This window comes from Mesocricetus auratus, unplaced genomic scaffold (genome assembly GCF_017639785.1).
Source record: "Mesocricetus auratus isolate SY011 unplaced genomic scaffold, BCM_Maur_2.0 Super-Scaffold_100018, whole genome shotgun sequence".
Lineage (NCBI taxonomy): Eukaryota > Metazoa > Chordata > Mammalia > Rodentia > Cricetidae > Mesocricetus > Mesocricetus auratus.
In genome coordinates, this window is record NW_024429199.1 from 8,587,483 (window position 1) to 8,604,871 (window position 17,389).

General features: G+C 42.5%; 1 protein-coding gene and 1 long non-coding RNA gene across 5 annotated transcripts in view; one reads left to right on the forward strand and one right to left on the reverse strand.

Moving 5' to 3' along the window:
- Nt5dc1 (5'-nucleotidase domain containing 1) overlaps positions 1-17,389 on the forward strand; it is a 110,523-nt gene that overhangs the window by 76,072 nt on the left and 17,062 nt on the right. For all 3 annotated transcript variants that reach the window (XM_005073268.4, XM_021229075.2, XM_040758143.1), the window contains 2 exons: positions 5,459-5,633; positions 7,532-7,629. In XM_005073268.4, the coding sequence (XP_005073325.1) occupies positions 5,459-5,633; positions 7,532-7,629 (273 nt within the window). The remainder of the gene's footprint in view (positions 1-5,458; positions 5,634-7,531; positions 7,630-17,389) is intronic.
- On the reverse strand, positions 11,564-16,783 carry LOC121144447. Of its 2 annotated transcripts, XR_005881800.1 has the most exons (3): positions 16,629-16,783; positions 15,526-15,687; positions 11,564-12,026 (listed from the first exon to the last, which is right to left on the reverse strand). It is a non-coding gene; the product is annotated as an uncharacterized LOC121144447 (long non-coding RNA). The 2 variants fall into 2 exon arrangements; XR_005881799.1 differs by lacking the exon at positions 15,526-15,687.

A 17,389-nucleotide genomic window follows, 5' to 3' on the forward strand; every position in this document is an offset into this window, starting at 1 on the left:
GGAAGGCCAGCACACTGGGCAGAGCCTCCCTGGGGCAGGTGGTTCCGGGAGGTGTGCGGAAGGTGGCTCCCTGAGAGCAGGACTGAAGCAGTGAACCAACCGCCTTGTTCTCCCATGGCCTCTGCTTTACTTCCTGCCTCCAGGTTCCTAGCTGAGTTCTGCCCTGACTTCCCTTCCAGATGGACTACTGAAATAAACCCTCTCCGCCCCAAGTAGCTTTCGGTTGTGGCGTTTAATCACAGCAATAGAATGACATAAAGGGGTATCTTTGGCTTATCAGTGATTCATTTGAACTATATCAATTTTTCTAAAGGTACCCTGTGACAGCCTTTTTTTTAACCCCAGGAACTCTCCAGTCATAGGTAACAAATTGGAATGCCCAGCTAAACAAAGACTGTCATGCTAATTTATATAAGAGTAAACATTTTAAAGATAGCTATCCACAATAACATTTCAGATAATCAATAGTTGGGTCAGCAAGATAGCTCTGTATTTAGTAAATTAGACACTTGCTACCATGCCTGGTAACCTGAGTTTGGTTCCCAGAGCCCACTTGGTAGAAGGAAAGAACTGACTCCTGCAACTTGGCCTTTCTGTAGCACTTGCACCCCGTGTGCAAAATAAATAAAGCACAGAAAATATAAAGCAGCAGTTAATATGTGCGCGTTTCCTTTATCTTAGACAGAGGTATACTTTAGGCAATAAAGTTACTTTCAAATTAAAATGGCCTTGCTTGGAGAGCTTGTGATTTCCAGTGGCATTTGCAAACCTTGAAGATAACTGCAGAAGGCCCCTGAGTGGACATATTGGGAGCAGTACTGTTCAGCCTAAAGACTTCAGGCTCTCCAGACATACCACATTGTGGCCTAGCCCAGACCAGTTGAGTTGGGTCTTTGGAATGAGACATAGGTATATGACTTAAATTACAGAGATAGAATAAGGTGCTATTAAAATGTATATCTTATATGTTTTTTTTTTCATTATATCATTTACTTTACTTCTCAATTCTTTGGGGTTCTTTTCTGAGCATTTTATTTAACATACAGATTTCTCACTTTCATTCATATGTATTTACTTAGAAATAAATATTAGAGTGATACAAACTACAGAGAGAGTATCTTTTAAAAATTTCAGTCGCATCCGTTACCCTCTATAAATACACAAAGAGATGTACCCCTTCATCCTCTGAGAAATATGTCAGTCTTTTGGAGACAACGTTTTTTTCAGGAAGTAATTATTTGGATCATCTCTGTAGCATGCGCATTTTAACAGCCCACAGGGAACGTGTCAGCTGTTTACCGACATGCTCCTATCTCTCTGGTAGTGTCAATATTCTCAGTCTCCTCAGTTATGTCCTGCAGTGGGCTGATGGTGGAGGAGTTAGCACCACAGCATCTCCAGCCCCTTCCCAGGACTGGCATCTCTTTCCCCAGATGGCAGGACAATGGTGGTTGTTGAGTAACGAGAGAAGTGCTTGCTTACTCACTGGTGCATGATAGCAGTAGTCATATGGCCCAAGTCTGTGGAACTGAGTTTTCAGTAATTGAGTTGTGATGGTTTTCTCTGACCACAAGAGGTCTCCCAACTCTGCCTGATTCCTGCAGGCTGTCTTCTGTGCCCAGCAAACTGTCTGCATTGTGGCTTTCCCAAGAAACTGTCAACCAAATCTTTAACATGAGAGAGCTAAGCTTTTATTCTTTAAAGTCCACTTTTTGAAATTTACTTTTCTTTCCATCTGGACACAGAAAACAGCATCTTGGGCTAAGAGGGGTGGTGGAAAAGCGAGGAAAATGAGTTCCATAAAATGGCAATGAAACAGAATTCCCTGGAAGTTAAGCAAAAAGGCAAACTTCTTTGCAAGTTCAGAATAAACAAGACCGTTGCTTTCCACCTTAGATCTGAATTCCCTGTCTTGTCCAGTTAGTGGCAATCTGGTTTTGTATTGTACATGATTTTATAATGGTGAAAACCAGTACTTTAGATACACATGATTTTGACAGCTTGCAGTGAATATAGGCATGATTCGTTATGCACAGTTTGGCAGCATGTCCCAGTTGTACTATTACTTTGAGTATAAAGACATAAATGTTCTTATATTTTCTTCTATACTAACCCAGCATTAATCCATTGATTGTCAGCTTCATGCCAAGCAGAAAGGTAAATTTCTTGCCTTCAAAGCAAGAAATCATTTAATAGGAAAACTATAATTCTCTTTTAATAAGAATGTGGTTTGAGAACTGTAGAGTGGGCTGGGCATATATGACTTTGGTCACTAATGCTGACAACCTAAGTTCAGTTCCTAGGACTCACAGCTGTAGAAGGAGAGAATTCCCCTGAGCTGTCCCTCGACCACCACATGTATACCATAAGTGTGTGCATACACAAAATAAATGAATGTGCTTTTAAAATGTGTTGAATAATGTGATTTGAGGGACCCAGGAGATAGCTTGGTAAATCCTTGCCTTGCAAGCATCAGAACCTGAGTTCCATCTCTGCACCCCACCCCCCATGCCCTACACAAAAAGCCAGGCACAGGGATGTCTGCTTATAATTGCAGCAATGGTAAAGTGGAGACAAGTGGATCCCTGGGATCACTGGCCTAACCTACTTGTGGATCTCCAGGCCAGTGAGTGATACTGAAAAATGTATCTGAGGTTTCTGGCTTCTGCATCCACACAGGTACACGAACATGCATGTACACACACACACACACACACACACACACACACACACACACTGGCTTGAGGTTACATAGATGTATCAGTCTGTGATCTCTTATAGTACATGAAACTTAAAATAGACCTTTGGCATCTTTTCAAACAGTGCTATATTTTTTAGTCTGTTCTATTCAGTGGCTTATGAAAGGGTAACCCCAGTATTGATGACCTTCCTGATTAAGTTAGTATGCATGCCTTCTTGGGCTAGACTTCTTGAGAGTTACTAATAAAATTAATCTAGACAATAAGTTTAAATTGTGGTATTTAAATATGTGTGTGTGTGTTTCCTACCCCTTTGTAATTAACACAGATTTTAATAGCAATTTGTATTTTGATAACTAGAGGGCAGTAGGCACACATGGCCAAGAAAAATATTTTCTAAATACAGGAAAAATCATCTGTAAATGTTTTCAGCATCATGCATTTTAAGTCTGTTTCCCAGATTACAAAAGCGCATGCCCCTGTTAGTGTGCCAATACTTGTTAAACTGTTGTGTTCTTAGCCATTTGCATTTGTTGTTCTCTTTAACATCCTTTTATTACCAGAACCTTCTCCTCACTGAAGGACAGAAAATATATTTTAGTTTTTAGGGATCATTGAGTAGCTTCTGAAACACTTGTCATCTCAAGAATGGCGCATGTGTCGTCGTGGGACCAAATACAAAGAGAGCTGTTGAAAGAACTCTCTTTACATTGGTCTTCTGATATCTGACAGGTTTCTCACTGTGATGTAGTTTCTCTTACACTATGGTCTAATCTGGTTGTGACGTCCTTACAATGTACTGTTTTCCTCATCAGGATGCTCAGGGCTGCTCATTACAGGTGTTCTTAATGTGTAAGTGTTACTAAATTGAGTTTCTTTCGCCTGAGCAAATTTCATCTAGGGGTTGTTAACTCAGTGGCTTCCCTTCGGCCCACTGATGTCATTAGGAGTCCAAGTGTCCCTCATACTTCTTTCCTCCCATCCCTGTCTTGCTCTTCGTGTTGAAGGTACCTGCTACAAGTCTAAGAAGGATTTGAATCCTGGCAAAGTTGAGTAGCAGATGAGGGCTGTTCGCCCTGTTCCCAGTGTGTGCAGTGCTCCAGAGTCTGTGCTGTTCTCAGTGTGTGCAGTGCTCCAGGGTCTGAGGGCTGTTCACCCTGTTCTCAGTGTGTGCAGTGCTCCAGAGTCTGTGCTGTTCTCAGTGTGTGCAGTGCTCCAGGGTCTGTGCTGTTCCCAGTGTGTGCAGTGCTCCAGGGTCCGTGCTGTTCACAGTGTGTGCAGTGCTCCAGGGTCTGTGGCGCTTTCCTCGACTCTCAAGTGCCACACATGGGGCTCTGCACCTCTCTAAGAAGTTCACTGATAAGTGGGGGGTTCTCACTATGTGTGTGGCCAGACACACCAGGATTCTACTGGGTACCCAGGGCCCCTGACAAGAAAACTGAAGTGGTATTCTCAAGCAAAGAAGTGAAGTGGACCTGGGCAGATGGGGAGCATTATCGGCTTCTGTTTCAGGGTTCATTTTGTTTGTTGGTTTCACATAGAGACTCTTCTAACCTGCTGATATTCTTAAAATATAATCTCCATGTCTACTACTTCAGGTGCATTGCTGTGGACCGAGCTGCAGGGGCAGCCCATACTTATGGAGTCAGTACAGTTTAACGTCTTGTTTTGTCTTTGCATTGTTCTAGCCTTAAAGAAACTAACAACTTAGATTCCCGTCTCTGATTATTAATACTACCGTGCTTAGAAAACAGTCTTTCTGCTGGGGCATTGGTGGCACACGTCTTTAATCCCAGCACTCAGGAGGCAGAGGCAGGTGAATCTCTGTGTGTTTGAGAACAGCCTGGTCTACACAGAAAGTTCCAGGACAGCCTCCAAAGCAATACAGAGAAACCCTGTCTTGAAAAGCCAAAAAAAAAAAGAAAGAAAGAAAAGAAAATGGTCTGTGACCGAGCAATAGAGGTTTGTGTTCCGTCTGAAACGACATGACTGTGCCTCTGAAGGACACCGGCGGCTGGATAGCTGCTTCATGACAAAGACAGTGCACTGTCTGAATGTTTGGTTCTTACCCATTTTCAGTATTTGTTCGGCATTCATTAACCAGCTCACTTAAAATACAGTAAGTTTTCTCTGTTTTGAAATGTTGATGATACAATATTATATTATTTTAACAGCATATTGATTCTCATGAAATAGTATTAGCAATTATCATGATTTTTAAGTAAACAAATAATGGTTTTTAAGATTTATTTTCCATTTTATTTGTGTCTGTCTATGTCTGTGTGGGATATCTGTGTCTGAGTGAAGACACTGAGGACAACAGAAGACATTAGGCCCCTGCAGCTGGAATTACAGACAGTTTGTGAGCTGCCAGACAGCCTAACAGCTGGTGACTACACTCAAGTCCCCTGCAAGAGCAGTACATACTCTTAGCAACTTAGCCATCTTTATAGTCCCAAAAATAGTACCCTTAAAAGTAATGAGTCCAGTCACTGGTGCATGCCTTTAATCCCCACACTGGGAGGCATGGACAGGCAGATCTGTGAGTTCCAGAATAGCCAGGACTCCATAGAGAGATCCTGTCTCCAAAAACAAACAATCAAACAAAAAGAAGTTAGTATTGGCATAATGGCTAAACTGTTTGAACCTAGTCTTTATGCCTTTTAGTTTTCTGCAGCTTTGAAGACATGTGCTTGTCTGAGATTAAGTTTAAAAGCAGTTTTTATTAAAGATATTGCCTTTCTGTTTTTATTTTTCAGAAAATTGTGGATTCTTCTTTCCAGAAATAAAAAGAAATCTAGGCAAGTATGTGCACCGCTGTCCTGAGTCTGTGAAAAGGTGGCTTCGACAGCTGAAGGATGCTGGGAAAATTACCATGTTGATCACCAGTTCTCACAGTGATTACTGTAAACTTCTTGGCACTTACATCCTTGGGTAAGTGACCAGCCATTCTTTATGGATTGCATTGCTCTACTCTAGGATGTCTTCTTGAATGCTTCTATACACAAGGTTGGCTGCCCCTTCTGCACAGATCGAGCTTAATCACACGTAGACAGGAGCTATGTAAGCATGAAGTATGTCAGGATGTATGCTTGTCCGCAGTATGTAGCCTTGTGGGCTTTGCCTTTATGCTGACAAACTTAATTCACAGCCCTTCTCTGGGAATCCCAGCCAGTGTCCATACCTAGCCAGTGTCCATCATCCTGACCAGTATTTAATAAATTTGTCTTAAAAAGAAGAAAAACAGAATATATTCCCTGACAGGTTGTAGGGTATAGCCCCTGTATCCATCTCACTGCAGATCCATGTACTGTGCCATTTAGTGAAGCCACGCAGGGGTGAAATTAACTAAAATCAGGGCAGTAGATTTTGAAAAGAGATCGAGATGGTTCAGGCCCTTCTTCACAACAATCTGAGTGGCCTGGGGTACAGTTTATAACTTCTTTGAGCCTTAATTTCATTGTCTTAAACTCATATAACACTTCCTTATGAATATAAGGGAATATTTAAATAGTGTAGTACATGTTACCCATACATAGTGGGCAGGATATCTGGTAAACTTTAATGATTGGTAACCTAATATATGCCATTCTTGGCAACACCAAGGATGTCCCATAGTCAAAGCAGGATTTCACAGAGAGTTGTGAGATTTCCTCTAAGATTTCCAATCTCAGCAAACACTGCATGTGAACCAAGCTATAGCCCCTCCCCTTACCTTCATCAATAATCTTGAGCCCCAGGAGTTCTGTGTTCTTTAGCATGTGTGTGGATTTAGTCCATTCTGTGGCACACTTAGATGTGGGATCAGTTTTCTGCTTCCTGAAAAATATATAGGCAGCTGTCCTTGCAGTGAATTAAGGCTAGCATCCAGTGGCCCTAGGGAGGGCACCTTTTTAAGAGACGTGGCAACCGTGGTGTAGGACCACGCATTGGAACACACAGGGCTTTCAGTTTCCACCAGCATGGATAACCGAAATCCTGTTTCTCATCTTAATTTCTATCTGTACATTTCATTGTTGTCACATCCCAAAGCACTGTTCCCTGGGTGGTCCCTGCAGAGAACCACCGTTCATCAGATAGGCCTTAGGACAGCACTCCATACGCACTGATGCTGTCACCTAAAAACTGTTACAGGGCTTCACTGGTTTTCAAAATAAAGTAACTTCCTCATTTGTGAGCACTCTGAGAACTGTCACTAGGCTTAATACAATGCTGCATTCTGTGGGACCTGTATAGAACCAAATCTATTGACTCTTCAGCTAGTAAGTACTTATGATTTCGTGTTTGGAAACATGGACTATTTCTGGCTACTGGAGAGTCTCTTGCTTGCCAAGGTGTTTTCACAAGAGAGTGAGTTCCACATCTGGTCAGCACTGCTTCTGTCTGTGCTCTTGCTTGCTCTACCTCTCTCTCTCTCCCTCTCTCTCTCTCTCTCTCTCTCTCTCTCTCCCTCCCTCCCTCCCTCCCTCCCGCCCTCTCTCCCTCCCTCTCTCCCTCTCTCTATCTCCCTCCCTCTCTTTCCTTTTCTTCCTCTTTTCTTCCTCTCTCCCCTTTCCTCCCCCTCTCTCCTTTCTTCTTTAGTTGCTTTTCTTTTCTTTGTTATGTTGGTTCTTTTAGTAATTGACATATTTTCAGAAAAATTAGCAAGTACCCAACCACCTTCTCTTTCCAGTGTAACTTCCAACTTAAAGTGTGTAAGATAAGTACAAATCACGTGAGAGTTGATCAAAAGATGAACATTGATGCTGTGATAAAATGCACAGGCAAAGATTAAGTTCTATTTCCTATGGAACTTTTCTAATTCCTTAAGGGAAATTTACTTTGCTTTTCAGGAAGGATTTCGCAGACCTTTTTGACATTGTAATTACAAATGCATTAAAGCCTGGGTTCTTCTCACATTTCCCAAGCCAGAGGCCTTTCCACACACTGGGTAAGTTGTGTTTTGCTGTTTCTCATTTGTATCTTTGACTAACACCAAGTACAGAACACTATGTTATATAGGGAGCATCCTGTCTCCTCGAGAAGGGAAGGAAAATATAACCTGTTTACACTAAACTTTACTCAGCTTTCTTCTGTTTCTCACTTTATATGGTAATCATTTGTTTATATGTCAGCCTCTCCCTCTCTTCAGAGACAGAGGACATGGATCTCACCTGAAATTTTCTGTGTAAGTACTACACTGTAAGTGCTTGAGGGAATAAGTTAAGAAGTCAGTCAACCATTTTTGGAGCAGAAATCTCCATGGAATTCACAAATATCAAAACAACACAGGCACATATGCATGCATGCACACACACACACACACACACACACACACGGACACACACACACACACACAGACACGGACACGGACGCATATATACATGCACACAGACACAGGCTTTCTCTACAACAGGCCAGGCCTTCAGAGAAGGCTAGTGAGAATTGTCAGAGTTGTAAAGAAAGAGACTGATGGCGAAACAAGGCCACATGAGAGGAACAGACACTTTGCAGTTGAAAGAGCATGATGGACGTGTGCTGCCCTCACAGGTGGTCAGGATAGAGGAGCAACAGGACTAGGCAAGGTGAATGACAGAAAGTTTCGTTGTCATCTCTGTCCGTTATTTAACTAGATCTCAAGAGAGTAAAATGTGTTACTCCGATTTTTATTTCTGTGACAAAATCTTTTTTATCTTTTATTCTTCTTTCACACAATACATCCTGACCACAGTTTCCCTTCCTTCTACTCCTCTCACTCCCACAAAAATACCAAACAAACAAGCATAACATATGCAGAGGACCTAGGACAGACCCACACGGGCTCTATGATGGCTGCCTCAGTCTCTGAGCCCCTGTGACCCCTGCTTGATTGATACCTGTGAGCCCTGTTCTTCTGTGTCCTGGACCCCTCTGGCTCCTACAGTTCTTCCTCCTGAGCTCCAAGGAGAGGGACCTGATAGAGATCTCCAGTTTGGGCTCTCTCTTGCTTAATGTTTGGCTGTGGGTCTCTGTACCCATCCCATCTACTGCCGGAGAAAGCCTCTCTGATGACAGTTAGGCTAAGCACTGATCTATGAGTATAGTAGAATATCATTAGGCATCATTTTAATGATTTTTTCTGCTATAGATCTCTGACAAAATCTTAAAAAGAAATAGTTTCAGAGATTGCAGCCCAATTCACTCGGCCTTGTTATTTTGGGCCGATGACAAAGTAGACAGTCATGGAAGGGTGTGTGTAACAAAAAAAAAAAAAAAGCCACACCGTTGTGGAATGATATGTGGGAGAATGGACGTGCTTCTCTTGGCTGGCAGGAATGAGCAGGGGGTGGGGGGGGGGGCAGGGGGGTCCTAATTCCTCCAAGCCCCACCTCCAAAAATCTCCTCACTTCCCAGTAGCATGACTAGCTATAACCAAGTCTTCACCACAAGCTGTTGGTAGCATTTAATATCCAGACCATAATATTTGGTGGCATATTAACTTTTGGGAGACTTTGGTCACTCTGCTTAACTGCTGAGTATCCAGAGATAAAAGTGAGACTGTTTAAAAGCTGTTCTGCAGAAGCTCTCCTGGTGGGACCTCGCTGGGGTGTCTTCTCTAGTTGTATGGTACCGTTGGATTTGCAGCCTGGTATGATAAAAATGACAACATGAACTATGCTTTCAGTTATGTTTATTAAGGGACTTCAGAGTCTTCTTCATGAAACACATGTATGAAGTTATTACAGATCCTAAATATACATACGCTGGAGCCAGAGAGGTGACTTCGTAGTTAAGAACTCTTGCTGCTCTTACAGAGGATTAGATTCAATTCCCAGGCTCATTGCTGCTGACATCCCCAGTTCCAGGGGATCCAACATGCTCTTCTTGATTCTCTGGGCACTGCATGCAGGTGGTGTGCATGCATCCACTTAAACGTATGTATATACATAAAGTAAATAATTAATTAAGTCATAACAAATGTGGGTATGAGAAATACTAAAAATAAATATACCCTGTATTTTTTGTTTTATTTTTTAAGTAGAGACACATTTTATAGCCCTGGTTGGTCTGGAACTCACACAGTAGGCCAGGATAGAGTAACGTTATAGTGATATTCATGCCTAAATATAACACTTTTCAAAATTATCATATTTGTGGTTCTACAAAACCTTTTTTCAAGAAGTTATACTTTCCCTAACTGTAGTTTTTATCTTAATTATTACCAGCTGAAATTATATATTTATGATATGCACCGTGGTACTTGAACATGTGTGTGCATTGTGTAATGGACCACTCAGGCAATTTAACACACGTATTATGGTACTTAAAAGCCACTTTTCAAAGGTGCATTACATTCCCATTAAGGCGGGTCATCAGGAGGTTTGGTGGAGCCCTTACTCTAATCCTTTGTACATTTCATCTTTGTCTGACATCTCTCCAATCCCCCCCTCGCCCAGCCTCTCTTAGCCATGACTTTAGTCTGTTGACAGATCAGTTTTTTTACATTCTACATATATGTGTGATCATATAGCATTAGTCTGTCTGTGCCTGGCTTATCACACTTTATCTTAATATCCTCTAGGTTTATTGATACTGTTACAAATAAGATTGCTTTCTTCCTAAGGCTGAGCAGTATCTCACTGTGTATATGTCTGACCCTCCATACCTGTAGATTCAATCAGCCTCAGGTCTAAACTATTTTTAAAAAATTACATAAGCACCAAACACCACGTGTGCAGATTTTTCGTTGTCATTCTCTAGATAACACATTGTCAACTATTCCTGTTACTTTTACATCACATTAGATATAGAAGTAACTAGAAGAGATAATATGAAAGTGGATAGACACGGATGATTTGCAAATGCATGGTGTCTTATGCTGGGGACTCTGGAGGTGGCTCTGGAACTAGCCTCCTATGGATGCTAAAGGGTAATTATACACATACATTTTTCTTAATTCCTTCATTGATGTGGTCTGACTCTGTATCTTGACCATTAGGGAAATGCTGTAATGAATATGGGAATTCAGATATCTCTTGTGTATACTGTGACTATGTATTCAGTGGTGCAATTGCTGGATTATATGCTAATTTGGTGTTTAGCAGTGTCACAGATTGGACCCCAACCTTCATACATGCTAAGCTCACTAGTGCCCCGGCCCTATTTTTAATTTTTGGAAGAACCTCTATGCTATAGTAATTTTATTTTACTAAATAGTATGCAAGAATCCCCTACCAGGTACTGTCTGTGAGTTCTTTTTCTATTCTTTCATATATTACATCCCAATCACAGTTTCCCTTCTCTCCTTTCCTCCCAATCTCTCATTCCCCATTCCCTTCTTCCCCAGACCCACCTCCCTCAACACCATCTCCCCTTAGAAAAGAATGGGCCTCCCCGGGACATCAACCAAATATGGCATAATATGCTATGATAATACCAGGCATATACCATCATACCATGGCTGGACAAGGTGACCCAGAAAGGGTCCTACAAGCAGGCAAGAGTTCTGTGTGACACGTTCTCATGGTGTCCCTGGTCACTTTGGTTCCTCCAATCCTTCCTTCTCCTCTGCAGGATTCCCCAAGCTCTACCTAATATTTGGCTATGGAATTCTGCATCTGTTCCCATCGGTTGCTGGGTGAAGTCGCTCTAGTATTTAAAAAAAGAAAACTTTCTAAAAGGAGTGAAGTGATTTCTCCTTGAGCCTTTGATTTTCTTTCTCTTATTGATTAATGATGATGAGCTTTTTCATAGATTCATTGGGCATTTGTATATCTTTAGAGAATGCTTGCGCAGGTCCTTTGTGTCACTCGGGTTGGTACTTTTCTACTGGACTCCTTATGTGTTTACCAGTCTGGTGGTGGAACTTGGGGGAATCGAGCCTAAAAATGAAGTGGACTAACGTCTCAAATAACAGCCAACTTTATTCAGAACATCAGACAATTTATACTCTGGAAGTTAAAGTTCTCATAAGTGCAAGCTGTATACAATCATAAGGAGAGGCCACACATGGCAAAAACATGTTTTCCCATAGAAACATATAAAGGATAGTATAAACATTTAATGAAGTAACCGCAGCAAGCAATAACGATTAATCTGAAGTAAACTCACTCCTATCCACGACACCTGAGAGGAGCACAAAAACCACATTCCAAGAACAATTCTATGTTTTGAAGAAACTAAGGTCACAAGACCCTTGTCTTGTTTTCTTGGAGTTTCCTCATAAGCAGTCAGAATTCTCCTCACATGGCTTCATTCCTGGACCGTGTTCCAACATCTCCTTTCTTGTTGTTTAAATGCAGGATTCCAGAGCAGTTTTGACTTGACATGTTGCAGATACATCTAATTATAATTCGATGCATGAGTATCCTGTAAACAAGCAAATTATAAACATTATTAGATCAGTGAAAACATTGTGTCTAATACTCTGCCACCAAGAACAGGGATCCAAATTATTATCTTGGTTGGAAAAATCTAGAGAATAGCTTGAAAAGAGGCACATATGATGTAGAATGTAAGCCCATATTTGCCTTTAATAGAAAACAAATCTTATGATGGCCAATGCAAATAAATTTAATGCAGGACCTTCTCCGGATGAACCAATGATTGAGTCTGTTACAGCCCCAAAGTCCAGTTTTAAACACTTAGTCATTAGGAAAGGTAATAGGAGCTGGAGCCATCCAATCTACAAGCTGAAGCAAAGGGGAATGAGGAGCATAAGACCAATGCGTATGCTCAGAGGCTCTCAATGCAGATATACAGGCCCCAGCAGCCAGCATTGCCAGTGGCACAGGCTCTGTGGGTTTGCGTCTTCCGTGATACATAGGGCCTTGGCTTGGCCCCCGATAGGCAAACTTGACTTCTGATGATATAGCAGATATCTTATTTTGCCCTTTAACTGGAAGTTTGCTATCTTTCTGGTGACTTCTACCATCTCCACCCTCCATCATTGTCCTTGAAGGCCCAGGACCAGCGGAACCAGAGAGGAATCTATAATGTTGCAGTTGATCCATCTGTAATGACAGATGCATATTCCTTCCCAATTTTCTTCTGGAGAAGAAAGCATAGGGCAGGTTAATGTATCAATTTGCTTATTTCCTTCTTGTGTGGGGCAGGGAGATTGGAATGTGCAGAAGTGAGTCTGTTGCTAGCAATAATCCTGCACCATAGGAGAATCTGAAACAGTATTTAAGCATTTATAAATTAACCATAAGTGAATCAGAACAACCAGTTCAATAGTTTGATAAATATCTGGACCATGAATTCCTCCTACACTAAGTTTCTGCCTGTGGGATAGGAGAAGGTTGGAGTAAGGGAAGCACTTAGTATTTTATGACCCATGTGGCATAAATAAATCCATTCCAAAGGTCTATCCTCTTGTGCTATAATCTCTGCAGGAGACAATTCAGTGGAGAGAATAGGTTTAAACGCAGTGAAGGATCCACACAATACACGAATGCCTCTTTTAGTCTGGATTCAAATAGCTGTAGTTCTTTTCTTGCCTCTCAAGATGCTATGCAAAGACTGTCCAAAGCCACCTCTCCTAGAGTTGTAAATAGATTGGTTAGTGCATTAGAAATACCAAGCACAATTCATGACGCTGGAGGAATTGGTAAAAGAATTCCATTTCCCTGCCATGCCCTAGCTTGTCTAGTTTGTAAAGTTAGCTTTTTCATAGGCTCTCTAAGTCTTCATCAAAAAGTAGCTTATCAAATTCTTCACCGTGTGCTTCAGGGAAATTCTCAGGCAGTGGAGGATGTGTATTTAAAGGGGGCTGTAGTAAAGGATGTGAGGGAGCCAGCACAGTTATCGGGAGAACTGGTTTGACGTGTAAGTCAGCCTGAACGGGGGAAACTTTTACCAATTTTGAAGTTTGATCATCTAGGTTGTAGTCATTCGATGACTAACCATCTCTTCCTCCTGATTAATGTCTTCCTTATCGCCCTTAAATATTTGGATAGCAGTTCGAATTAATCCCCAGGTGACCCAAAATTGAGCAGGGATCTTTTCTCCTAGTTTATATGCCTTTTCAATATTATTTTGGACTCTATCCCATACTTTTGCATCTAAAGTTCCTTCTTCTGGAAGCCAGGCACTGTAATTATAAACGACTCGCAAGCAATCTAGTAGTTGAGATTTTAATACTTGTGCCCTCCTTTTGTTCCAAAAAGACGCCCTAGTTGAACATAAGGCAAAGCCTTTCCTGGTCTCCACCCCACTTCGCTCGCTCCCCTCACCCCGTTCTCTTATCTCACAGGTGACCGCAGGGCCCTCATCTGTGGCAACACCTGTTTGCCACTCTAAAGAAGGTGGGACCTGGGAAAACTGGGCCTAAAAATGAGGTGGACGACATAAATAATAAATGCAGAGCCAACCTTACTCAGAGCCTCGGAGACTTTATGCTCTGGGGGTTAAAAAGAATCACATAAGTCAAGTTCTTATGAGCTCAAGCTCTACAGGATCACAAGGGCAGGTCACACGTGGCAAAAAAATTATTTTTCCATAGAAGAATATGATGGATAGTGTAAACATTTAATTGAATAATAACAGCAAGCAATAGTGAGTAATCTGAAGTAAACTCACTCCTATCCATTATACCTGGGAGGAACACAGAAACACATTCTAAGAACAACTCCATGTTTGGAAGCAACAGAGGTCACAAGACTCTGGTTTTCTTGGAGTTTTCTCACAAGCACTCAGAATTCCACACACACAGCCCCAATACATAATGTATTTTGAATATTAACCCCTTATTTGGGGTTTGCAGATGCATTCTCCTCCTACATGATGTCTTTTTGCTCCACTTACTGTTTCTTTTACTGCATAGAAGGCAGCTTTTTAGTGTGATGTAACCCTTTATCCATTTTTACTTTATTACCCCTGGTTTGGAATCCTGAAAAGTCTTAGAAAATCTGTTTATAATTCTATTCTACTGTTTCGAAGTCTAGATTGGTATTGAGCTATGCCCTGTCATGACTTCTATAAGATGCCTAGAAACCTCAATTATAAATTATACCATGAAATGTTTAGAAATGCTTCATTGTCCGAGGGTGTTTAAGGTTCTTTGGTTCCTTAATTTTCTGGACTTCTGATATAAAACATTTAAATGGAAGATACAAAGAATCCTGAAGTCTGGGGATTTAACCCAGATGACTGAGAGTTCAAGAGAAGTTATGGCGATCTGTGTTCATCAGAACGTGGCATTGCTCTTCCTGGAGAGCCTGTGGCTCTTGCCCTGCTGCTGCATTTACTTCCTGTAATCCCCCGCTCTCTCCAGCCCACCATCCGTCAGTGCCCCCCTTTTCCGGTTCCCATTTTCACGCTAAGGACCCCAGCCTTCTGTGTGTGCACCTCCCTTCTCTCTGTGGGCCTTCGGCTCCCTGGATGCTTGGCTCTCACTTATGCATTGACAGGTTCCAGTTTCTTGTTCTCTAAATACAGAGATGTAATATCTGTCTTTTACACTTTCCACACCCCGGAGGAGGTCTGAACACTTGGGGTGCTCATAGGAGCTCATCAGCCCCCTGCCATTTAGCCGATCCATAATTTCTTAGGAATTTTGCCAGTCACAGATCTTATGAAAATAATGAAAAGCAGTCATTCTCTGTGTCACCCTGCTCTCCACCTGTCCTTCGGCTGGCCACTACCTTCCTCCCTCTGCCCTCATCTTCTCTCGTGTGATTTGACGCAGCGCTGCAGTATGCTTGAGTCACTATGCTCAGCTCCAGCCCACATCGGCTCTGCAGCCCTCAAACACACGCCGTGTTAATGATGCCCATCAGATCAGGCCTCTACTATAACCGACAGAAGTAAATTGAATCTTTGTTCCAAACAGTTAAAGGCAGAAAAATAAAATGAAGACAGAGACCTTACTGAAATAAAAAATCCCAGGAGACAATCTCTGTATTCAGTGTGTCCATAGTGAGTGGCATGAGCTTGATGTCAGTGGTTGTCATGGTAACTTGAGAAGAACTGATAGTGCTGTAGCCAATTGGGGTCCAGCAACTCTTTCAGCCTGATCCCTGCTGACCTGAATAAAAAGGGGGGAGGGGAGCATCACGTGGGCAGAATCTGCATTCTCCGCCTACACTATGCAAAGGGAGACCCCACCCTTACCAATGCCCAGGTTTGGGGGAGGAAGGGAGAATCTCTGCCTTACAAGGTAATAAATTTCAGATGGACTCAGTTCCTGTCTGACCACTGCACTGTCATCTCCCACTCCCTGCCCCATTGTGAAAATTCCACATACATCTCTGGTCCCTAGGCTTCAGCTGTTGTCAACATGTGGACTTCGCCATCTCTCCCTACCTGAGTCTCCTTTCCTAAACATTTCCTTAAACATTTTCCTTCCACCTAGAAAACAAAGACAACCAAGCATGCTGATGAATCAAATCACCTTGTGTGGTTGCCATGACAACTTAACCATGAAACTGCCTGAGCCCGTTATTTTCACCCTGCACCACTGCTGCGCAGTTCTTATGTAATCTCTCTCCCTGCTGCTCTCTTCCTAACTCCTCTAGTGCTTTTCATTCACAATAGCATCAAATTGTTGTCCACCACTAAGCAGAGCAGCGTCTTTCCAGTGCCTCGCTTATTGGCAGGCACAGCATATATTCATCCTCAGTTACACAATCATAAAGGTTCCCACTCCATATACACATCCTTTGGCTAGTAAGATTCCCTTCCCTTGCCTAATGTGTACTGCTCACAGTGCCTCTGCTGAAAACGTGACCTTTTACCCCTCATCCAGTCCTGGCTGCTCTCTCTCTCACCGCTTTTGAGACTAGGGTGTATACAGTCGCCTGTGGCTCTTGTTAAAATGGAGACTGGTTCAGTGGGCCCGGTGAAGCCTCGGTTTCTGCATTTCTAAGCTCAGAGGTGGCACTCTGAGGGACAAGGCAATACAGGGGAAGCATCCTGCCTCTACCTGGCGACTCCCTACCCCTGCAATGGGTGGCTGGCAGGTCATACCTGTCTGGTCCTTCCCTGGAGCTCCTTGGCAGTTCCCTCCTCACAGCCTGCTGAGGTTTCTCTCCCACTGAGGTGTCCCTGCTGTGGGTAGCAGCTGTGTTTAGAAAGCTGTCCTTGGCACTGCGCTCCTAACATTGCAACATTGCTGAATGAGAGTGGCTGAGTCTGTCGTACCAGGTACAGTTCCCTAGGCACACTGGGATTACAGATGTGTGCCTACACATTGGTGAATGAGAGTGGCTGAGTCTGTCGTACCAGGTACAGTTCCCTAGGCACACTGGGATTACAGATGTGTGCCTACACATTGGGCCTTGTGTGCACTCTGGGGACCCAAGCAACGTCCTTACTCCCATCCAGTAAGCCATCTCCCCAGGCCTCTTCCTGTGTCTGTTCTTCTGAATTTGCTCCAACTTACTAGCAAGCTGTTTGTTTTTTTTAATAGTATAATTGTCCCGGTATAGCCCCTGTTTTGTGAACTTTTCCTGAGAACACACAAGTAAAAATCTACTTACTCTAGTCAGGATGGTAATAGAAATGAAGAAATAATTGTACCAATGACTTAGTGAGCTAATTAGGGTTACATACAGGAAGGAACCCTACTGTAAGTAACCACTTCCAGCAGTTAAATGGCTAACTACCTATACTCAGGAACGGGTAGGACTTCATGAGTCCCTCCCCCAGAAAAAGGGACAGTTAATGGACCCAATCTTCTGCAGGTCTCCTGTCTCTTAATGATACCCACACTTGGTAAGGATTCAAAA